The sequence below is a fragment of the Sander vitreus genome, chromosome 22 (genome assembly GCF_031162955.1).
Source record: "Sander vitreus isolate 19-12246 chromosome 22, sanVit1, whole genome shotgun sequence".
Classification (NCBI taxonomy): domain Eukaryota; kingdom Metazoa; phylum Chordata; class Actinopteri; order Perciformes; family Percidae; genus Sander; species Sander vitreus.
Genome location: NC_135876.1, coordinates 22672199 through 22697288, shown reverse-complemented (window position 1 = coordinate 22697288; position 25090 = coordinate 22672199). Strand labels below are relative to the sequence as shown.

The following is a 25090-nucleotide window of genomic DNA, read 5'->3' as shown; positions in this document are numbered from 1 at the left end:
CCCTGATTTCTCTGCTTTAGGCTACATCGGTGTATATGCCCCCCAGAGAGAGGAAAAGTGGGAAGGAGAAAAAAGGGAAGTAAAGAAAGAACAGCAGAGATGGAGGGGTTGATGGGGCAGTAAAGCGATAGAGTAAGAGAACGCGAGCAACAGAAGCACTCTTTGTAGAAAATTAATAGGAGCAGACAGTTCTGGATTCAAAGTCTGCCTTTTTATGACGAGGCTGCCTCCCTGTTAATGGAAGGGCTTTTAGAAGTCCCCCTTGGATAAGAGAAATGTATCAGGGCCACACACCTGGGAGACTCCCAGACGCTCTTTATATCTGGCCGGGGATTGGCTTTTGTCTTAAGTAGCCTGTGATTTGTACTCACTGTAAAGACACAGATGGAGAACCAATTCAGGGAGAAAGCAAATAAGTGACTGCAAAAGAAGGGGGAGAAAATGGTGGAAAGGCTCATGGCAAGAATGAAATAAAAGCATGAGCAACTAAGGGAGAGAGTGGCAGCTGATTTTTTTTGTTTCCTATGTTTCTGATTATTTGAAAGAAGCTTGCGAAAGAAGTAGTTTGATTCCATGGGTGTTCTCTTTGGTCTCTGTGTTGCAGGAGTTTATTCTGAACCAGGACTGGAATGACCCAAAGTCTCAGCTGCAGCAGTGCTGTTTGACCCTGAGAACAGAGGGCAAGGAGCCTGATATCCCGCTGTACAAGTAAGACCCTCAGAAAACACAGACACCAGATATTTGAAGCTGGCACTGATGTTGATTTTTAGGAAGTAAAACAATCATTTTGTTATGCCAAGAGTGACATTTTAGGTTGTCATATTTTTTTTTTTTATGTATGAGGGTGACTTTGCTGCTCACTAAAATCTACCTTTTAAAAGTGAATTTCTTAATTTAAAATAGCTTCTAAAATATGATTTGTAGGCAACATTGATATTTAAGAATAAGACCTGTCAGATAAATTCTAGTACCCCTTCATCAACAGCACCATTCATTGTAACAATTTATCCATAACTTCTAGCTAACTATTTCTACCGTTTATCCATTACTTTAAGCTATTTCAACCCTTTATCCAATACGTTTAGCTAACAATAACTATTTCAACCCTTTATCCATTACTTTAACTGAACTGTTTTAACTGTATCTATTGTAACCAATTATTCATTAATTTACGCTAGCTATTTGTTTCTAGCTGTTTCATTACTTTTAGCTATCACGACCACTTTAAGCTATCTATGTCCACTTCGCTGTTCACTTGCTCAACTTGCTAGTTTTTACGCACCGTCAACATGTGGTGTTCAGGTACAACGGACTCAATATGTGTGTGCGTGTATATGTGTGTGTGTGTGTGTGTGTGTTTTATATATATATATTTATATATATATATATATAATTTTTACTTAGTTGAGCTACTCAACAATCTTTCCATGTACCCCCAAGCAACTGCAAAATGATTAGTTTGGTTGGGAATCACTGGTCTAATACACCCATACACATTAAAGCTACCAGGTATAAAGAGAATGGCATTTGGCAGAATCTTGGACAGTTGAAACATGTATATTGTCTCAAGATGCGTATTGTCACATCTGCCAATCCCATGCATGATCTGTTTTTTTAAATTATGTTTGTATATATTTGCAGATTTTAGCTTGTAAAATATAAGATTTTGTGGTCTAATATAACCTAAACACGTGCATGAGTGAATGCACGTGTACACTGTACATACAAGAAAACATGACCTAGTCTACAGTTGAGATTGGTTCAGTCATGCATCACATGGGCCACAATACGCATTCAGAGAAATCAAATGGCACAAACGTAATTACAGGACTTTCCTCTTCCCCATTGGTCGCTGAACATTTTGAATAGCTGTGTAAAGGTCTCTGTTGTTGTGATATATAAACACGCCCAAAGAGACCTCTTATTTGACAAAAGGTCATGGAGCAAGTGTCATTTGACAGAATGCTTTTGAGAGCTGCCATGAAGCAGTGCGTTTCTCACCATGGAAACTGTCAAACTGTGTTTTCTATGAGAGAAAAAAAGGGGGTCAGCTGGACTTACAAGGGCGGTTGGAAACAGAGCAGTTTTATGTACAATGAACGCCACAATTCAGCATTTAATCAGTTCCCTCTTCCTCCCTTTCTCTCTTCCTTGTATTTATTTGAATGTCTTTTCAGAGCTCCTCGGTTTGTTATTCTGTCTATCCGCCCGGTTGTGATTTTTGACACAGCACAACTCTGACACTACAATCAACACTTCCCTCCAACTCTGTTGCCCGCCAGAACGTGAACGAGAAACAAATAGAGCCCCTGGGTGACTTGAATTTCAACAATTCAAAAGGCACATATGTAGGCAAGAATAGACAAAAGCTTATATAAAGCTAGCCACCGATGAATTTGAGGCGTTTGCAACAGCCTTGAGTGGAAAATACGGCTAACTTTGTCCGACGAATATACAGGAGCAGCAGCTGATGATTTTGTTCAACCTCCTCATGAGATGAGCTGACCTTCTGTTTGTCAATAAACCAGAATAATAGTCCTTTCATAGCAGTTCATACAGCTGTTGTTGGCGTGAAGTCTGTCAGACTGTCTTTAGGGTCTGGCTGAATTTGTTTACAAGTGTGAAGAGTAGAGAAACAGAGGGTGAGACAAGAGCGTGAGTCAGACAGAAGGGGACTAAATGACCGAGTGAGGGCAGGAAAGGACATAGAAAGACGGAAGGAAAGGAGTTAATGCACCGAGCCCCCTGCTAAAGGTTCCCTGGTGATTGTGTCTGGCTGATGACAGATTCGTACTTCAACCCCAGCACCATCACTTTACTGTACATCTCGTCTGGGCAGGACACACCAGGGAGCGGACACATAACACACTTTCACTTTGTGCAGAGAATGGCCTGTGTCAGTAAGTAGCCCCTTTTAGTGTGAGCTGAAGCTCGTACAGACCCTCTGCTGGTGCTGTTTCTTCTCGCTCGCACACTTCCATCCTTGCGCTGCCTTGAAATTGACAACTTCCCGACAGCTCACAGATGTCCTTTTTATTCCGTCTCGTTTTGTGTTATTTCAGCAGTGTGATAATTCCAAGCGACACGCTTTCCCTGTTGAGATTTGGCTAAAACGTCACTCACGAGTCTTTTTTTGCTCCCCACATGTGCTTCTTCATTTGTAAGTGAGAAAGGGGGCTGCATTATTGATAAAGTGTCATAAGTGACCACATTGCATTAAAAATGGATTGCTCTCCTGAAATAAGTAAATTGTCTGTGAATAATTTAGGTGACTCACAGCTTGGGTCTAAGATGTTTATGCTAATGTTAACATTTTCAAACATCTCCCAAGTTTTGTCAGCTGTCTTGTACTTATGTCCCTGCAGAAATGTAACAAAATTGACAGCTTGTTTTTTCTCTCTCTCTCTCTTAAATGAGGTACCTCTGTTAATTAGTTGAGTGATGTTCCCATCCTTCTCTTAGATTTGTTGGTCCCTCTTTAGCTTTTTCATTGTTTACCCTGCTAGCGCACCAAAGACTTGTGGGTCTCTCAAAGATTATTGTCATTCTTTTATTTCAATTCCTCTCCCAACATGTCATTTTTTTTTTTTTTTTTACCAAACACAGATCTTGGTATTTGAAGATGATGGGTGTGGGGAGTTGGGGAGGCTTTAAAAGCTGTTTATATGTCCCTCAGATGGCTTCTGCACACTCTCAAAGCATACTGCTGAAACAAAGCGCTATTACCCTCCTCTCAACCTGCCGCTTGAGATGAATTATATTTGTTCCAATTGAAAACCTTTTTTCTCACCTCCCTTTTTCTTGTTATTTCTCTGAAGGACAGTGTCCCTGAGTGCCCTTGTGCCTTTCTCCTGGGTATTATTACTATTTCTCAACTCTACCCTGCTCCCTGTCATCCCATATTTCTGTGTTTGAATTTGCAGGACCCTGCAGACAGTGGGGCCCTCACACGCTCGCACCTACACCGTTGCTGTGTATTTCAAAGGGGAGCGAATCGGCTGTGGCAAAGGCCCAAGGTGAGTAAGACAGTACAATATAATAAGACACAACAGGACAAGGAGCTTCACTTCTCAGTGCACCGCTAATGGGCTTGAGAATAATGGCTGTGCTTTATTGATGGTGTTTATTATAGCAATTAAGCTCTTGTTGGCCTATTCTATCGGGAGAGACATTATGCAGAATGAAAATGAATCGATTCATTATTGATTTGACGTAAATTGTGTTATGGAACCATCACTTTGTGCCGAAGAAGAATCTGTGACCAGGCAACACTGCATCTGGGGATGCATTTAGGTCTACCTGGGATATTGTGTTCACAGCAGGATAGTGATGTGTTTGTGTGTATATTTTGTTTTTGACTGCACGCCTCTGTGTGTGCTCACCCGTTCATGCTTTTGTTAAGTTTCTCAGCGCGAAGGCCTTTTCAGGGTTGGAGGGGTTGACAATAAAGCTGCAGCTGAGCCTGCGAGAAATGAAACGTAAATCCATCAAACATCTTTCACCCCCCACATGTGAAAATCCCCTCCACGGCCCGCTACTTGAAAGCGCTCTCTCTTGCTCTAAGCTGGCGATAAGTTTGTCCCTTCCATAGGATCTTTGACAGCTTACTGTTTTTGTATTTACATGACTTAAGCTGCCAGCCACCTCCACTGCTGGGCTATGATCACACAGCACATAATATATACGGAGGGACGGTGAATTGCAGGCGTAAACAGTGCCCAGCGCAGAGCCGCCAATAGGCTTACCTTTTTGAAATGTGTGCACTGTGTTACCTTGGATTGTTAGGCAAAAGGGCTCTTTCAAAACAAATATAAAGCACTTCTGATAATCCTCTCAATATTGGGCCTGTTTTTTTGACAAAATTTCCAAAAAGGGACATTTTGAATATGCTAAAGACCTATTCTCCCTCATTCTCTGTCTCCCTCTCTGTCTCCTTTTTAAAAAAATATTTCTAATCTAGCATCCAACAGGCGGAAATGGGAGCTGCGATGGATGCGCTCGAAAAATGTGAGTTGTTTGGCAACACACACACACACACATGCACACACACACACACACACACACACACACACACACACACACACATATACATATTCACACTTAAAGCCTTTCCCGTGCCTCGCCTCAGTGTTGAATATCAGCCTTGGCTGTACAGTATGCAAGATGGCTGGCAGAGAGCTGTGGCCTGACCAGCCGGTTGGCTGCGACATATAGGACATTAGGCTGTTTGAAGTGCTAGCCCAGAGCACAGGCATGGGGCCTAGCCAGAGATGGAGAACCAATAAAACAAGGACGGGGGAAGCTAAGCGTCCTTCACTGCGTCGATCATCCCGAGGGGGCCGCAGGAAGTTTGTGTCGAGGGCCGCCACAAAGTTTGTATTTTTTTTGTTGCGTTTTTGAGCCCTTTTACAGACCACTAGAACAAGGTTTTACACTCTGAACTCTTTTGTGCTCAGCGCTCCTCTTCAGATTTGAAGGAGTGCGGGAGCTGCCTTCCCCGTGTGCTGCTTCACTCCTTGGCTGTTTTTCATCTTGTTATCAACCACCACTTAAGGAAAATAGATAGTGGTTTTTAGGCATTTACAATGTCTCATTTGCTGCCAAGTAAAAATACAATTACAGAGCTCTCAGAAACACATCCACGAGCCATTTCCATCATCTCCTATTCGCCTACTTATACTCAATGCATATGTATGTGGATGCATAATATCATACATTACACTGAGTGTGTAAATAGTTGGGTACGTGTTCAAGTGTAATTTTTGGACTGGGTTCGCTTGCTATCCCCGTGACCAGCACATTAATCAGATGTACAATTTGTTCTTCACTCGACTAATTAGCTGGAGGTGAGCACAAATGGCTTTGTTGGAACAGGCCTGTAGAACTCGCAAAGGGTAGAATGGTCAAACTTTGATTTCATTTGGCTCATGAAGCCTTCTCCAGCTACCTGTGATTGCTACGGTTTGTGTGCCCAAGCTTTAGCTTTTTATGAAACATTAGCATTATGGTGGTATTATTTAAAGCCGTTCACTCGGTCTCCCATTCTGTCTGCTTCTGGCTCCCTCCTCTCCCCCCCACCTCCCTCCCTCCTTATCAGGGGGCGTAGTTCAGTACACCCACTCTCTCTCCTGTGTCTTCCTCCAAACCTAAATTCCTCCCATTTCCTCTCCCCAGTGTGCAGCCCTGTCACCATGATTGATAGATGCTCATTGCTAGCAAATGAACATTTTCCCCCCCCTCATAAATTGCTGTTTCATGTGACTAGATTAGCAATGCCTTTTTTAAAAGGTCAGTTAATTTAAAATCATCTCTTCAAGTCTTCCTTCCTTTCGGCACAATATGCTACCAGATCGAGGGCTTTGTCTGACTTTGTATTGTCACTTAATTTGAACCTGCCAATTTACAACTCACCCCCTTAGCTCAGTGTACGCTTTTCTTTCACCCAGGGCTCCTGAATACCTGAGGAGAGCCTGTCAATTATATTATTTGAACTAATCATTAGAGAAATAAAAATGCAGATGGGCTGCGCAGTTTTAGAATTTGACCAATATTATTATCCTAGTCTAGTAATAGAATATGAAGACTGTGTTGATTCGTCGATGGACACAAAGGTTATCGACACAGCCCTAATGTGGAAGCACTGGCTACAAAAATCTCCACCAGCGAATCGTTGGTTGCCGTTGATCACATCTTTAGCGCTCATTATTTGGAGGTCATTTAGTTTTTATTAAATACAGTCTTTTTTGTATCTTTCTAAATTCACTATTCAAGCCTAAATTAAACATTTATTTATTCTGTTATTCCATTGTTGAACGTCTTTTTGTTGAGATAAACATGCCAGGTCAGTCAGCAGGGTTAAAACCTGGATCTGTGTGTCTCCTGACCATGAGCTTGTACAGTATAATCAGACTCGAGCTCATCTGCTGCAGAACCGCCTGATGCATCAACTCCTATTGGAGCCGCATTGTCTTTCATGTGATTGTCGAGAGCCTCGCTTCATTTGTTCTCATAGCAAGACTAATCAAGGACATTAGCCCCGGTGTCATGTAATTCGTCATTGATTGTCTTGTTGGCCCTCACTGCAGCATTGGCTACACCATTACTCCTCTTGTACAACAGCCCTACCTTGTGTTACTCTCGGATCGAAGATAGCTCCCCGCAACGTGTCGGGATTCATTTCCATGTTTTATTTAAGGCCTCCTCGAGTATCAGGAGCACTTTGAGGCAGGATTGAACTTTTTGTTTCTGCTGCAGAGCTTTTTCCGTGTGCAGACAGAAATCCGCGGCTCCAGCGGTGTCGGAGAGGTGAGAGACATGGCTGTGTTCAGTCAGACAGCTCTGAGCTCATTAAAGAGAGCAAGGCCCAATATTTGGTGTGTGTGTGCTGTCTGTGGCCAATCCGCTGGTGGCTGAGCTGATTCACATTTCATTATTTGATGGCCCACGTTTTGACAGTCTCCTGCCTGTATCTGTCAAGGCAGAATTAAATGTTAACCAAGGCCCAGACTGGGAGAAAGATGAGTGCAAACAAATTGAGCTGAGAGCAGCCAGCTAGGGGAACAGAGTCGACGGGAGGACGGAGTTGGTGGTGCAGAGTTTCTCAGAGCCTGAGGCTCCATGCACCACGCACCTTTAGGACTAAGGCGACATTAAATATACATGGAAATGGCTTAACCATTTATCATGCATCCTTTCAGATAATACTGTCTCTGTTTAAAGTCTCCACTCCCTCTCCAAGTCTCACCCCCCTCCCCATTTTTTTTTTTTTTTTAGCTTCCCCGCAGCTGCTTGTTTCTCAAACAATGCAATATCTGTTGAATAAGAGAAGAAGCCTTGATCTGCTGGAAGGGGACTACATTTTTTCTCATTTTATTTTTTTCTCAGCTTTCTCTAAACCCCTTAATCTCCGGATAGAAGCATTGGATGGATAGAGGCAAAGTAAAGTACAGTATGCAGGATCTCCATTCAATGTCTTGAGCCTTTTGTTTGGCCTTTGGCACGGCAGGGAAATCCCTCAGCAGCACTATACAGGTGCACTATTGGCTTGTTGACTGATGTGGTGTGCCCGAGCTCTAGGTGATAGACTCAGCCGACCCAGTCTATTGTGGAGTCATCTCACAGCCTGAGCTTAGGCTGAATAGTGAATGCCTAAGTGAAAGGACACTGTATGTTCTTGTGCCCTTAAAAGGGGAGCTGATCCCTCATCGCAGATTCCACATCCAGCTGCTGTGTGAGCGCGCATTTCAGCACTGCATGTCGGCTGCCGGGAACAACAGGCTGTGTTGTTGCCTAGCCCCCACCACCACCACCACCACCACCACCACCACCATCGGCCAGTGCTGCTCCAAAAGCAGCTACGCCCCGAATCTCAAGACTGTAATCCGCATCCTTGAGAGGAACTGTCGATAAACAAAAAGACCTGAGTGCTAGCTAGTTACCGCCTTCACCTGGTTAATCAGTACGCAGCGTGCGCCGTTTCTCAAAGGTGCTTTTCTCGAGAACGCTGGACGGCTGAGAATTCTCAACATGTCTTTCCGATGCCCAACACAGACTGAAATGAAAAGCCTTGTGTATTCTTTGACTCCTGCTCTTCTGCCGCATGTTAAACAATGTAAATGGCCAAAGCTTCTTTTTTTTTTCTCTTTCCTCTCAAGTGGGTTATTCTCAAGTCATCTCCTAGGGAAAAATGCTGGTGATTTCCATATTTTAACTGCAATATGTAGTTTTCTCTCCAAGGCTCACCAACTGCTCCTTACTCACCGAAAGCATAGTGTTGTGTTTCTGTGTGTATCCATGCGTGTGTGTGCACCTCAAATTTCCCTCAGAATCATTTTCTCAGCGCATTTTTTTCTTTAGGATTCTTATTAGATCCGTCCCCCTTTTAATAGGATATTGCCGTTATCTTGGTCTGTCTCTCTTTGTCGCCATAATGATGAACTAAAGTGTTGCAAAAGGCAGAATACATCCTCCTCCTATTCACACGTCAAACACAAACGTTCTGGGAATTTTAATGTTTCATTTACCATCGGAGGTTTTAGAATTCTCTAACTGCAAGCAACTAAGATATTCCACGGCGTCTAGTTGTTTTACAGCCAATTCCTCCTGAAAACCAGTTGAAGAATGTATTGTAAGGCCCACCCTGAGGCCAAATACTACTCAGTCCATAAAATAACAGAAAATAGTGAGAAATACCTCACAGCATCTTAGACCTTGGGGTTTTGTCTGACCAACACAGAGAATTGAATTTCTTGCATTTCTAACTTGATAAATTACTTAACTGATTACAATTCTCAAATCCGTTCATTTAACACAGGAAACGCACAAAAAAAAGCTTCTGACTGTGCTCTTTATTAGAAATTAGGCATTTTTTAAATAAACCTTTGGAGTGATGAGGTTTCAAATGACTGATTTGCTAACTGCTGGAATAGCTCATCAGCACCTGAGAGGGATATGAGCACAACCCAGATGGATAATGTGTCGCTCCAACATCTGAGAGCCATTTTTACTTCTGCTCCTGTGGCGCCTTTCTCTGACTGTGGTTGTGCGTCTGCAGAAGTGGGACAGCAGCCGTTTGTGGATAACACAATATCCACACCAGATAGTTGAATAGTTGGCTCAAACCCCTAAGGCGCCATATTATCATGTGCGAGTCCACTGTCTGGACAATAGTAATAATTACATTTTCCCATTTATCAGAGGATAAGATACACTATCTGCAGCACAGGCCCTAAGTATTTAGACAGTGACACATGGTCTGTTGTTTTGGCTCTGTATTGCAGCACGTTGGATTTGAAATGAAACTGTGTGAGGTTAAAGTGCGGACTCTCAACTTTAAGGTGTTCGAGGATGGTTACACCTACACTAAGCACACTTGTAGACCTTTTTATAAACAGTCCTGCTGAAGTTAGTAGCAGGGAAATGATCAGAAACAAACAAGCAAAGACAACAAGGCATGTTTTATGACCCAGTACTTCTTGGAAAAGTTAGTGTATTACTTGCTTAAGACAAGAGAGTCAAAAAGTCTCCAACAACTGACAGAGCTTTACCAGGGAAGATACAAGTATATAAGTGTCTGCTACACTTACAATCAAATGCAAATGAGTTCAATATGGTTTGGTCCTTTTTAAATTTGAGTACACAAAGGGCTACAACTCTCCTCTGTCTACCTGCCATTCTACCTTCCCTCTTATTACAAACTCAACTTGCTAAAGTACAGAGCCAAAATACACTTTGTATAATAAACCACTAACAGAAAGGCCAGAATTAGAACTTTTAGATTTCAGGTCATCTCTATTTTCCGTCAAAGACTGACTTTAAAACTTCTTTGGGAAAAGGTATTGAAAGACTGATTTTAATTTGTTTTAGGTTTGCATGGTCATGGTCAGTGACCGGGAAAAACTGCACAGTCAAATGTGTGTCTCAGCGAGTTGACACAAGCCACCGGGCCTCTGTCACGCGTGCTATTTTAAATTGAGGTGTGCAGTGGATAGTCCCAGTAATGTAAACACTTAATGGGAAATGACCTAAGCTCTGAATAACAACATTACAGACAGTGCTGCCTGGTGGGTCGTTGGGTTGAAGCCTGCTGGATTTCACAGGAAACTAAAGCTTCCAGTGAATTCCAGGTATCTCCAAATAGGATTATGTGTTCCTTTATGGGTTGGGGAATTCTGCTAAGTTTGAAGTTGAATTAAGCTGAATTGATTAGTTGATGGACAGAAAAATAACAACACTTTTGATAAAAAACAATTGTGATAAGATAGTGCCAAACATCCTCTTCTTCCAACTTCTCAAAGGAGAAGATTTTCTGCTTTTTCTGTTTAATATAATTGTTGTTTGGATATCTTTTGGGTCATGGTTCTGTTGGTTGAACAAAAAAAAGGGCATTTGAAAATGTCATCTTGAATTCTCAGAACGTGATGGGCGCGTTTCACGATTTCTGGATCAGTCGAAGAAATAATAAAAAAAAAATCAACTGATAATTGGAATTATTAGTTGAATTGTTAGTTGCAGCTAGAGCAAACACTTTTAGTTATTTCACTGATTTACAGTAATTTTTTTTAAGAAATAAAAATGCAATTTATTCTCTGGTTTGTTTCTCAGACGTGAATTGTGATGGTTTTTCTAGTCGTTTGGACTCCTGGTCAGACAAAAACAACCTGTTTGAAAACGCTTGGGCTTTAGGGAGTCTTAATGAGCCTTTTTTTCCCTGACATTTTTTAACACCAAACAATCGTTTTTCTTAGCTCATGAAAAGTTGACATTCGGGAGATGTGGCGTGGTTTTCACAGGACAGTGATGCAGCGTGGAAGTGACTATACACGCAGTACCAAATAATGACCACCAGGTGCGGGCTGAAAAGAAATTGCATAATAGCAAAATAGCAAATGTCTTAATTGAACTGCAAAATTATTTTTTTGCCACAACACATTATGGCCTCAATAACTCATTTGTGTCTTGAGATTTTAACAGAAGTTTAGGTGCATTTTTGAGTGTGTTTCCTTGATTAACAGGACCCCTAACCTTTCAGATTCGCTTTCTAAACCTTCATTGGTTGTGTGGCTTCAGCCAAGTTGGCAGAGAGCAGAAAACCTAAATGGAGACTTCAGAACTTTTCTTTAGAAACTGATTAGATTCCTGTTTTTTTTCTACAGCTTACTGGTTGACAACAATTAACATTTGTCAGCTATAAAAGAGTTCTGGCAATCAGCAGTTTTATATTAGAGTTTTCAAAGCAGCACGAGACACTTATAGACCATCCGTGCTCTAACTACAGAAGCCTATGTTAACATACTATCAACTTGTATCTGTTTTTGTGTTACTTTCTCAGCTGTCACACTACACCATCTTATTGCAGATCTTATTTAGAAATGTTCACTTGTAATTATGTTATCAGATCTCACAGTCAGCGTGCTGAAACCAAACAAGGCCTGTCTAATTCCTTGTTACTTTATCATTAATCATTCATTTGACCAAAGTGACAACATGACACTTGCTATGAAAACTATAGGCTGTACAATTTGAGCCCTAAATTGCTGTCCTCGCCCAGTTGGAAACTGACCTTGTCTCTTCACACCCCTGCCTCTTTGTGTCTCTCTCTTTATCTGTTCTCCTTGGTCGACTTCTCTCCGTTTCCTGCTCTGCTTCTCCCTGTACCAGATAACTTCCCACAGATGGCTCATCAGAAGCGCTTCATCGAGCGGAAATACAGACAGGAGCTGAAGGAGATGAGACGAGAGCGGGAGCGGCAGGAGAAGGAGACCGACGAGCCAGAGGAATGCAGGAAGTGACAGCACCTTTTTCTGTTTTTGGAGGCCAATCAGGATTCACATCCACATTAAGGAGCTCTGACTGCAAAGGTGGCAGCCGTCCAGGCAAGAGTTGGCAAAATACAGACGCCACTAGTAAATTGTGGAGCTGTGATAGTTTAGAAATGATGATTGACTGTTGCCTAAGTTCTACACGGACATTGGTGGGACACAGGTGAGCATTAGTTGGGCCGCTTTGACTCTTAACCCAGAGATTTAGGCTGAAATTAGTTTTTTGTCCACGATTTCATCTTTTATGCTGTTTAGTACTGTTGCACTGTCAAAGGTGGCCTTATGTTGTCTTATGTTTATGTTTGTTGCCTAATCTTTAAATATTGAGTTAACATTTAAACCCAAAACCACAGCAGGAGCTCACAATGTTACTGAAACATGCCATAACAAAAGTTTTTAAATGAAGTATGAAATGCTAAATAAACCATCAAATATTTTATTGTAAATAAAGTTTCAGATTAACCGTCGAAAATCAGTTTTTTGCATTTATTGTAATCCGCACTCGCTCAGTGCTCCGCTGAGAGGCCTTAACCAGAAAAAGGGTTGAGTCAATTATAGTCAATCACTACAATGTCACCATCTGTCCCACATCTGCCACTCATCCTCTAATAATCAAAATTATTTTTTTCTACCCCCCCCTCTCATTTTTTAACCTCTCTCCAAATCCGATTGACTGTCTGACAGATCTTAATTATAGATTGTCTAATTAACAATTTCCTCAGCTCAGTAGCCTCTGGATCCAGCTATTTAACAACGGCCGTCATATGAATTACTATCTCACATGTGGAGTTGAGTCTTTTGTACTGAGATTTATTGTAGATAATACATACGTACCCGTGAGGATGGTAAATCTCTTACCTGCTAGCCCGTGGCTGCTATCATATTTCAGATAAAAGTTAAATTATCCTTCATAACCCTGAAGAAAAAAAGTGAGTAGTCCACTGGAGCTACTACACAAGTACATAAACCTGTCAAATGTGTAACCCTCGATTGTATTTTGTTTGTTTTTTTGAAACAATACCTCACAAAGAAAATAGAGGCTGATTTTTAAAGATATTTAATCGCGTCATATAAATATTCAGTACAAAATATCACGTTTTACAAAGCAGAATGATGAATAGCCAATGATGTAGGGCCCTCTTACACTACCACAACCTCAAGTTGTTTCTACATTAACAAAACTCCACAGCTCAATAACATTGTCACCAACATAATATACCGCGGTAGAGGTTGAGCCCCGAGGCCCACCGTGTCTACACATCAACAACCACAGATCTATTGTATCTGGAGACAGAGGACATCAGCGTCACCATCTAGTTGCCTCAAATAAAAAATAAAAAAACCAGAAGTGGCGGTGCTTTGCGATGTGCAACATTTTCTGTTATCTTAACTGAACATGGCGCCAATGCTTGGAGGCAATTATACTCTCCATAGGAAAACACAAGCACGTCTTCGTAATGGCGATATGCTGACACCCTGTATGAAGACAGAAAATAGTGAAGACTGAAGGAAAACAAATGCTTTTGCTGAGTGCTGCTGTCATGTCGATTTCCATTTGAGACCTCGCATTGGACCTTGAGGCAGAAAAGCGACTTTGTTAGAGTGAAGGGTTTTTCAAACCCATTAATAGGTAATCATAGAAAACGTTGCTGCAGTCTGAAAATGGCCACTTACACAATGGGAGTGCCAGCAAAAACCTAATAAACAAAACAAGGGGGCGAAAAAGAGAACACGTGTATACAATAGCCGAGCGTTAAGAATTTTCCAACCACTGTGTTTTCAATCGGGTTGTTTAATGCGCTGCGCCGTTGTTGTCGATGTCGAGCCTGATTCAGAGTACACGGAGAAAAAGAGTGTACCACTGTGGCAATTATGCAATTGTGTTTTGATATTACTGTTTCAAATGTCTGATGAATGTCAGCCTCTTCACAGGTTGGCCTTTTGTTAAAGTGAGGGCAGAGCTTGTTTTGGCTGGCCTCATTCTGCCCTCCCAGTTCCCAGCCCTCCTTATTTCAAGACTATTTTTTTCTTGAAGTAATTTGATGGTATTGCTTTTCTTTCTTCAGTTTGTTTTCTGAATCACTTTAAAAACTAAACCGTTGTGCGTTGTTGCTGCAGGATAATGTTTCGACCTTCTCTCGGAGACGATGAAACACCTCTGGGTTTATGAACCTTATTCCACACCAGTCAAAGGTCAGGCGCCCCTTCATGGAAAAAGGCTGTTCGTCCCACAGGAAATCAGTTAGGTGAACACTTAGACTGGCTTCATGGTCAACACTACATACAGTACATGTAATGAAGGAGACTGAACAGTGTACAGAAATTAGAAGAATCTTAAAGGAAAATACTGGTGTTCTTTGCTTTTTGGCACATTTCCAAAAACTGCTATGTTACATTATTATACATTCGACTGTGCAGGGCCGAGCCCATCTCAGGACACAAAATGTTGATCAAACAAGTGTGAGAAAAGCACTCATTTTATATATATATATATATATATATATATATATATATATATATATATATATATGTTTTAATGCTGTAGGTCACATTTAGATGGTTCTTTACCTTCTTTTGAAAAGAATCTGACCCCCAAGTTTAAGAAAATCTAGACTTCAGGCGGTTTCCCATCGAGATTTGTTTTTTTAATTTAAGGCAACCCTTGACTCCTATTATAGACTTTGATGCTTATATAAAAGCATAAAAGCTTTACAGATGGACTGAGTCCAAGTTTAAATGCGCATGTATAATTGTTCTAGTTCCAATCGGCATATCATTGTTCCAGCTTGGTACATTGATTCAAATGTTACTTTTCCTGTTGAAAATAAATCTGCATGATTAATTTTAATGCTAACTGTCCACGAGATGTTTAATCTAATGCCGTAGTTTCAAGCTCAAGTTAATGTGGCTTACACCATGCTGTACAGAGTGAAACATTTACACATTTCTGCGGTCGATATGAGCAACAAAAAAACAAAAAAAAGCCCAACGAGACCAGTATTTTCCTCTGAGGATGGTGCACATTAGATTGGTAAAATTTTATCAGTGTATCTTAGAAAATAACACTATTTTGTGTACTTCATTTTTCAGCCAGAGTTGGCTGCACAGAGAAAAATGGTTCTGAAGACATTCAGCTCAACAAGGAAATATTTGGTATTTGGCTCACCTCACTGCGAATGATCAAAGCTGTGTGGAGATGAAACTCAGATACTGCAAACATAACTAACCAGTGTTTTTGCAGGTGTTAGTTGTGGCTGTAAATTCCACATTCCTTTACCACAGCTTTAAGCTTGAACAGCTTTTGTAAGCGTTAAAGAACATTAGCCACTTGTCGACAGCAACGTGCCACGACTAACACAAATTCGATTATGCGTACCTCTCCAATGCAAGCCGACCCAACCTGTATCGAGATTTCTCATTTTCTCATCAGAGATGAGGATGCCAAAATGTTCTGGCTCAAGCAAAACTGTGGATAATGTGAGGCAGCCATCGCTGAAAGAGGGGATCATTTGGAATCAAAATCCCTAGAAAACAAAACAACTGTACAGCGTATTGTATCATATTACCGTACGTACACAAGCTAGGATAGAACTCACAATATGCAGCATGTTTTTGTCCGAGAAACACTGAAAAATACGTAGGCATATCTGTCGGTTTACAAAACTGCTTGTTGAACATGTCCATCAAACGCAGCTTTGAAAAAAAAAAAAAAAAAACAATCGGTATATTTGGGCCTCATGTATATACACACACACACACACACACATACAAAAGTCTTGACACAAAGTCTCTTTTCACTGCACGCTGGCAAAAACGCAACTAACACTGACTTGACACACAAAGCCTATGTCTGGTCACCGGAGGGACAATTGAATGGTGCGCGGTAGCGGTGAAAGAGCACTTGGACAAATGGTGCTCGTTTCTCGGTCCTTTTCGCCATTTTTCTCGCTACACGTGCACCAAAATTGCACGAACGTTTCACGTGTTTCATTTCACTTTTTCCTCTCCTCGTGCCAGGCGCTCGTTAGGAATCCCTGTCGCTGTCGTCGCCCCCGTACATGTCCGCCAGTTTCTTAAACCGGGGTCCCCACTCGCTCAGGTAGTTGTAGTCCTGGTCGCCCTCTGTGGTCACCGAGTCGAGTGAGCTAAGGGACTCTGCTACGGAGCCGTTTCCCTCATAGGCGTAGGTGGCCAGGGAGTCGTAAGGCGGCGCCGTTGGGTCGCTGTCGTTGTCCTGGAGCCTCTGGTTGATGAAGTCTCTCACATCCCCGTTAGTGTCCCGGATCGGGGGCAGCACGGGCCGTCGTACTGGAGGATAGAAGGTCTCGGGGACGATGTCCCTCCGCTGCTTGCTCTCCTCGATGGCCTCTGGGTTGCGCAGCGTGCCGATATCAAAGGCCTGAGTGTCCTCCTCTCCGCCCCCTTCGTCATTGTAGCTGACGACGTTGTCTCTGACATCCTCTTTGGAGATGATCAGAGGCTCCTTCTTCCTCTGTCTCCTCAGGGCAGCAAACATCACCACGATCACTACAGGGAGAACCACAACAGAGAGTTACAGACTTTGGTGACTTTTGCTGTTGTTTCTTTGCTCCCTCTCCTTGTTCTGAAGGCCAGTGACTGCCCAGGGGGAATTCTTGATGTTGCATGAGTGTTCACTGATGTTCAGGGACTTTGTCTGACTTTGTAGAAACAGACTCGGCTACCACAAGTATGCATTATGTATTTGCCTTCCCCAGGGCCACTGCATTCTTTTGCTTAAAATCACAAAAGAATTTAGGAACACAACAAAGTACATGTACATGTGTGCTAGAAAAACAACTTCATGTAGCATTGTGGCATTTGAGCTATGGTGTTGTCACAATACACTTTGGGTACCCGCCTAGTCTATATCGACGACAACTCATTTACCAGATCTTCCGCTGGATGTCCCTCGCCTTGCAAAACTGTTGGTTTGGGGAAACATCAACATACTTCAAGCTGAAAATGGCACGTTTTGAGGAAAATTTGAACTGTAAAGATTTACAAAGAATATTTGAATGTAAGAATAATTTTGGGGACCGATTGGCTGGGATTTGCTATGGACAAAATACATAAAGCGATACACATGTAAGAGCTAATTTCATTTAACCACGTATCCAGCTGATATAAATGGCTCACGTCAATGTATCGTGGTAACACTTAACTTCATTTAATATTTAACGTGCCGTTTTCTTTTGCAAGGTGCAAATGTTCCACCAAAACAAGTTCCTTCCTGAGACCAATTTGGAGATACACCGTCACTGTGAGGTCTAGCAGCTAAGGTGGTCTGGCCAGCAGGACTTGGTACACCCCAATATTCAGAAATATAAGACTTTATGGACATACTTTACTATGACATATTTACAGCAAACTATAACGTGATCACATTATTGACTTTTTTAACCTACTATACTAGGACTTTTTTTTAACATACTGTACTATTACTTTTAATTATTATACTATACATTGACAGTTATCTGATTTTTTTCCCACATACAATACTATGAATTTTTTAGACGGCAAACTATAATATGACTTTTCATATTTTTCGATATACTATGACTTTAGTGACATTTTTGTGACTTTTAACTTTTTTTGACATAGTATGTATGCTATGACGTTTTTCAACATACTTTACTATGACTTATGACTGTTTTTCGACATACTATATTATGATTTTTTTATGACTTTTTTCGACACTATACTGTGACTTTTTTGTGACATTTTTCAAAATACTATACTATGACTTTTTCATGACCTTTTCAACATACTATACTATGAGTAATGAAATAGTATGACATTTTTTACTACTTTACTTTTACACACTATACTATGACTTTCATTGACATACTATGCTGTGCAATTTTCATGACTTTTTCGACATACTATACCATGGCATATTTTTTTTTCGACACTATACAATGACTTTTTCGACATACTATACTGAGATTACATTAGTCGACATACTATATTATGACTTTTTTATGACTTTCTGTTCGACACACTATACTGAGATTTTTCATAACTTTTTTCGGCATACTTATACTATGACTTTTTTATGACATACTATACTATGACTTTTTCAACTTACTATACAAATTTTTTATGACTTTCTCGACAAGCTATACTTAGACTTTTTTGGACATACTGTACTAGGACGTTTTAACACACTACTGACATCCAAGCTCTACAGAGGGTGGTGAAAACTGCTCAGAACATCAACAGGAGGTAGCTGCCATCAATGGAGGAACTCTACATCCAGGGGTTTAGGAGCCATCAGGATCTGTCTGGCAGACAGTACCACAGCATCCGGTTCCCTCACCACCAGGATCAGGGACAGTTTCAGGATCTGAGACTCTTAAGCTAATCACTACATTTTCATCACTGTTTATATATGTATATATTTATTACTAATCATTATGCACATACATTTACCACATTCCTGTTTACATTACAGAATGTTAATTTTGAAATTACTGTGTACCACAACTATATTTTATTTATGATTTACATGATATATTTTATAACTTGTATAGTTTAGCCTTTTTATTTTATTTTGAAACACATATTTCATGCATTCTTTAGCATGGTTAGAGATGTGCTTTGCCATTGACTGCTTCTTTTTGAATGTTTTGCATATGTATTCAATAAAGAATTTGAAACCACCAACTATAAAAATGAACATTTTGTCACATGGAAAAAGTCAAAGTTTAGCATGTCGATAAAAGTCACAAAAAAACCATAGTATAGTAAGTCGAAAAAAGTCATAGCTTAGTATGTCGAAAAAACAAAAAAAAAGTCATAAAAAAGTTATAGTATGTTGACAAAAGTCATAGTAGAGTATGTCAAAAAGAAGTCATAGTATACTGTAGTATGTTGACAAAAGTCATAAAAAAGTCACAGTATAGTATGTCCAAAAAAGTCACAAAAAAAAGTCATAAAAAGCCATAGTATAGTATGTTGAAAAAACTCAAAAAGCCATAGTATAGTATGTTGAAAAAAGTCATAGTATACTGTAGTATATCAAAAAAAAGTCATAATATAGTATGTTGAAAAAAAGTCATAAAAATTTTATAGCATAGTACGTCAAAAAAAGTCATAGTAGAGTATGTCCAAAAAAGTCAGTATGTCCAAACATTAAAAAAAAAAGTCATAGTATAGTAAGTCAAAAAAAGTCATAGTATAGTTTGTTGAAAAAAGTCACAAAAAAGTCATAGTATAGTATGTTGAAAAAAGTTTTTAAAAAAAAGCCATATAGTATGTCAAAAAAATTATAGTAGTGTTGATAAAAAGTAATAAAAATGTCATAGTATGTTGAAAAAAGTTTAAAAAAAAAGCCATAGTATAGTACATCAAAAAAAGTCATAGTATGTCGACAAAAGTAATAAAAATGTCATAGTATAGAATGTTGAAAAAAGTCATAGTACAGGATGTAGAAAATGTTTATGTCTAGTCATATGTATAGTAGTATAGTATGCCGAAAAAAAGTCACTAAAAATATCACGTCATAAAATATCATATTATAGTTTGTCAAAAAAAGTCATAGTAGTTTGTCGAAAAGATCATTGAAAAAATTATGAAAAATGTCATATATAATATAGTCACATATCAAAGTCATAGTATTCATAGTACAGTATGCTATACAAAATTTCCAAAGAAATGTCAAAAAGTCATAAAGAATATCTCAAAATGTCCTAAAATGCCATATTATAAAAATGTAATAAGAAGTCAAAATATAGTAAAACAAAAAATGGCATCAGAGTTATGCATATAAGCATAACTTTGGGTTGCAATAAAGCACAATGTTCCATTTTCTCAGCTGAGCTGCTGTAGATCTTTGCTGCTTCGTTGTTCAAATTAAATCAAATTAACATGTCAGCTGTGGTCACTGGAAGAATTGCCCGCCCACAGGAAGTGAAGAATCAAATTAAGGAGTGAAATACAAAACTGTCTCTTTATCACCTGGAAGAGGGGCTTCGCAACATAAGGAAGCTCTGGAGTGTAGCTTTTATAAACACTCAAATCTAATACTCAGTGAAACCAACCGGGTTAAATAAAGCTTAAAATCTTTGCAAGATGGAGTTGAAGGTGGCTGCTTCTGATGCAGTCTGTACTCACTGAGCAGAATGATGACACAGAGCAAAATGGCCACCAGGGCTCCCGTGCTGAGTCCCGCCCTCGCGGTGAATGCCTCGGCGTTGCACAGCTTCATGTTGCCCTCGCGATCGCAGGTGCACACTCTGATGGTCAGGGTGTTGGTGCTGCTTTGCATTGGGAACTCGCCATCAGAAATGACCACAGGCACGTGATAAATGCTCTTCTGCAGACTGTTGTAGCTGTTCCTCCTTGTTAGGATCCAGGCCGTGTTGTCTGAAAACAACAGGATGTCCGGTTACTATGCAGCAATCCATAACCTGAATGAATATTTCAATAAACTCTACTAGAAATTTCATTTGGACTGTGAATGTGCTTTTAGTGCCGTGAGATAAAAAACTATAAATCACATCATGGGCAGTACAGCACTGGATGTGGTTAAGTTTAACAACAGGTAGAAGTGCCTTATGGAAACATTATACAGACGATTGAAGTTAATGTGATGACCACAAGCATCAGCTGAGAGCGTATTACCTTTGTTATCACGGACAGAGAAGTTGGCCTTCCCAGCAGCCTCCTGTGCGAGACTGAAGAAGAATCGGTGTCCTCCGAGTGGCTCGTCAGGGTCTGCGGCGCTCACGGTTTGGATCCGCTGAAAAAAAAAAACAGAGCTGATTTACACATTAAACTTCTAGCAGCCATATTTAAGGAACTCAACATTAGCTATGAATAACTAAGCAATTCAACATAATATAACCATCAGAAGGATTCAAAGTCAGTCTTATTCGCTCTAGGAATGAATCACTTAATCACTGATAAACCTGATTGATGTTTACCTGTAGATGTGAGTATGCTAGTATTTGATCAGCTCTTCTTTTCATTATATGCTAAATAAATTGAGCTGTTTTGGCTAATCCAGTGAATTAATATACTTGATAAATCAAAGTAATAGATAGCACTGATGAAAATCGTTGATGGCAATCAAAGAATAGGCCATAAGTCAGGTCCAGCTCCTTCATTTACAACATTGCTCACAATGACCTAATACAATGAAATATTAAAAGAATAGCTACCTCAGTACAAACAATTTCAAACATTTCCATTAGTTAACACATTTCTATTGTCTTATGCTATACAGTATGTTGCCATATAGCCAACACTAGCTGGAAACCATCTAATTAACAAAGATAGGCTTGTATTTGCATGTTAACATCAGCTGGGAGTTAATGGCAAGCTAACAAGTAATACACCTCAAAGATTCCCTAACACTAATTTAAAACGCAAACACATGTACACCGATTACACCTGGTAGTTTTCAGTAATATTCTCATTGCCAAGATAAAAACACAATTGACTGATGTCTAATATGATATCCAATATAATAAAAGATAATATTCTGTACAGACTGCACTTTTTTTCTGAGTATTACATTGTGCAAAACTAACAAGTCAAGGCTGGGTCATCACACTTCCTGTGAGCCCAGATAAACTAGACTAAACTAGACCGCAACATTTGGTTCAGACCCGAGTGTGAACACACAATGGCTGGTGCAATTTACAAGTGATAGTGAAACTGCCGACTCAAAGTGTATGTGTAATGCGTCCCAACATTTTGGGTTTCCAGCTCAGGGAAAATGGCAGCAGTGCAACGAAAAAGACAGCTGTAAAATTGTGATGTGTATTAAAGGTCCCATATTGTAAAAAACGAGTGTCTTTTTTGGATTATAAAGCAGGTCAAGGTGCTATTTAAATACTGTGAAACTATCTAAACGCTCAGTCCACAGCCAGTATTCAGAAACTGCGCCTTTAAACTCAGGACTTCCATGCGGTTGTAATGTCACAAGTATACTATATATAGGTAGAAAGTGCCACCACAGTGCTGTTACAGTCATTCCCCAGCTGCAATAACGGTACAGAGACATGAGAGTGCAGATGCGGAGGACCCAGAAATGCTGACCAATCAGAGGGTATACTCAGATAGTATAAGAAAAATTCATTCATTAAATCATGTAAACATGTTCTAGTAGAAACCCCAAATACATGTATGAATCTGACAATAAGCATGATATGGGACATTTGAATAGATACAAATAGCAATGCAGCTTTTTAACCTCCCACCCAGCTAGTATTTCTAGCTTAAAACACACGTGACAGATTTACAAATGCTCTCTGATGTCTGCTAATTAAATGCTGAACTGGAAGCGGACACATAATCCTAATTGGGAAGTCAAGATGAAACCATGACTACTGCTTTATGTTTGGTCATACCAACCTGATTAGCCTTTGCGTTCTCACACACAAACGTCTCGTAATTGGTGGCGAATGTTGGAGCGTTGTCGTTGACGTCCAGCACTCTGATGTAAACAGGCACACGGCTGATCTGGCGCGGGTTGTCTGGGAAACAGAAAGGTGGCAACAGTGAATTTACACAGATAATTATTTCTCTACCTAAGAAAACTGTCATAGTACACGAGAAGTGTGGCATTTGCCTGTTTCCATGCACACGGTAATGCAAGTGTTGTTAGACAACAGTGTAATTCTGATATTGACATTATTATATTATGTGACATGTAAATGACTGTAAATAAATCACATACATAAATACAATTAAGGTTAACACGTCTTAATTAGTCTCTACTTGCACTCTACAAAAAGTATTTTCCTTACATGAAAATTTAGCATATGGTATATTTTGGCAGCACTAATTTAATCATTAATCAACAGACATCTCAGACTCAGCAATCTTCTGCTCTGAGTATGTATGTCCTTTGCATATTTGCACTCAAGTTGTAAAGGAAACAGTTTGTACACTTTTCCATACAACTTATATTAACTTATATTTCCTTTTTTTTATTTATATTTCTTTTCTAATTATTCTCATGTTCTTTATTGCACACTAGCTTTTTGTTTTTTGTCTTATTGAACATATTGAAGGAACATGTGAAAAATTAAACTCTTGAAATTAAGGACAAAATTAGTGATATTAAAACAGTGAACCATATCACTTCCTGTAGATGTTTCACATTGAAAGTCTACAAGGAAAGTGGAGGCATTATAGTGTTTAAGCTACTGGAAATGGCTCATTATGCTAATCGTGTTAAACACGTGTTACAAGTGTTAGGTGTCATTGACATTAATGTAACAACGACAACACATCCTGTATATGTTTCACATAAAAAGTCTTCCAGGAGCTCAAAGGGCACAACACATGTTGGCTTTTCATGTGAAACTGCAGGAGGTGTTGTTTAATTGACAGTAACGTAACACCAAGGCAAGGCAAGGGACGACAAAATGAAATAGTCAATGAGATCAGTGATAAAATGCAGCAGGTTGTTGAGTTCAACTTGAGATTGTTGTTGGTCTAATGGAAATAAAGCTGTGGACATTATACTGAATTTATCAAGACAACAAGTACACATGAAGGAAGTGTTGAGTTTACAGTCAATTACAACGGGAGGAGATCAGAGAACAGGGCTAATTTGTAAAATCACAATAACATGAAACATTAGTATTAAAAGTCTATTTCAAATTAAAAGACCCCGGCCATGTTTTGAGAGTTTATCGCATTCTAGAGCAACTCGGGTGGAGACAATCCAGCCACTACTGGGTGTGGCTGGCAGTGACTGTTCTCTACAAAACACCCTTTTGTCACTTCAACACAACATTCAGAGGTTGGTATACATTTTCAAAAATCCAATTTGGCCAATAGAATAACAGGAAGTGGGAGAACAAAAAAAAAAAAGATCTGCTTCCCGTCCTGCCTCACTTACTGAACTCTGTGGCGATGACGGAGATGTTGTGCCAGGCGCTCTCTTCTCTGTCCAGCTCCCTGAGGATGAACACTGACCCGTTGCCTGCATGGACGTTGAACATCCTGTCCATGTCTGTGCGCCGATCAATAGAGTACCTGCTCAAAACACATACACATGCAAAGATAGACTTCTAAACTTTGTCCGGCTGTATGGAAGTGTGCCATGTTCCCTAGTTGGGGGATACAGAGTACAGTCACATTTACAGAGTTTCTCAGGTGTGTCCGGAGTGATAGTGCTCACATTTACCGGTTGAGTCTCGTTCAAATTTACATTCTGTGTGGGTAGAAGGGTTTCAGCAGGCAGGAGGCAATCAAAACAAGTTTGAATATGCATGATGGACTTGTCTGCACTCGGCCGTAATTTCCTTACTTCGCTATTCATACCACACGAGAACGCATTAAGAAAAAGATACATTTTAGCATTAATCCAAGCAGTGGTTTGCCCTCAGAAGAAAGGGCAAATTTGTTGAATAGAACAAAATAGGTTTTTACCTGCACAAATGAGCCAAAATACAGGAGGTAAATAACCGCTTCTAAACATTTTCAGACTACTTTTTACAGGGTCACTTTACACACATTTTCTCATTTACCCTTTGTGTTATCTAACCATGCAGATAGTTTCAGGTTTGCGTGCACAACTTTAAACATATCTGCCTCTGAAGCATCTGCCACCACACAAATACAGTGGTGTTTGGAATTTCACGTGTGCAGCTCAAAATACTAACTCAACAGCTGTATCCTTTAACAGAAACAATGTACTAGTAACTTTGGATAATCCACACACCTCACTGTCAACATGGTTTACAGGGACTATTTCTTTCATATAGAGTAGGAGGTCTTATCCAGCT

At 40.0% G+C, this 25090-nt stretch overlaps 2 protein-coding genes across 3 annotated transcripts in view; one reads left to right on the top strand and one right to left on the bottom strand.

The window, feature by feature from the left end:
• drosha (drosha ribonuclease III) overlaps positions 1–12792 on the top strand; it is an 89740-nt gene extending 76948 nt beyond the window's left edge. For both annotated transcript variants that reach the window (XM_078280163.1, XM_078280162.1), the window contains exons 29-32: positions 605–708; positions 3924–4016; positions 4961–5007; positions 12160–12792. In XM_078280163.1, the coding sequence (XP_078136289.1) occupies positions 605–708; positions 3924–4016; positions 4961–5007; positions 12160–12290 (375 nt within the window). In that variant the 3' untranslated portion in view covers positions 12291–12792. The remainder of the gene's footprint in view (positions 1–604; positions 709–3923; positions 4017–4960; positions 5008–12159) is intronic.
• A 2065-nt stretch (positions 12793–14857) lies between these two features.
• Positions 14858–25090, bottom strand: part of LOC144536866 (cadherin-10-like) — a 65364-nt gene continuing 55131 nt past the window's right edge. The window contains exons 8-12 of the mRNA XM_078280164.1: positions 24202–24338; positions 22704–22825; positions 20967–21084; positions 20457–20708; positions 14858–16847 (exon numbers count right to left, since the gene is read on the bottom strand). Of these exons, the coding sequence (XP_078136290.1) occupies positions 16345–16847; positions 20457–20708; positions 20967–21084; positions 22704–22825; positions 24202–24338 (1132 nt within the window). The 3' untranslated portion in view covers positions 14858–16344. The remainder of the gene's footprint in view (positions 16848–20456; positions 20709–20966; positions 21085–22703; positions 22826–24201; positions 24339–25090) is intronic.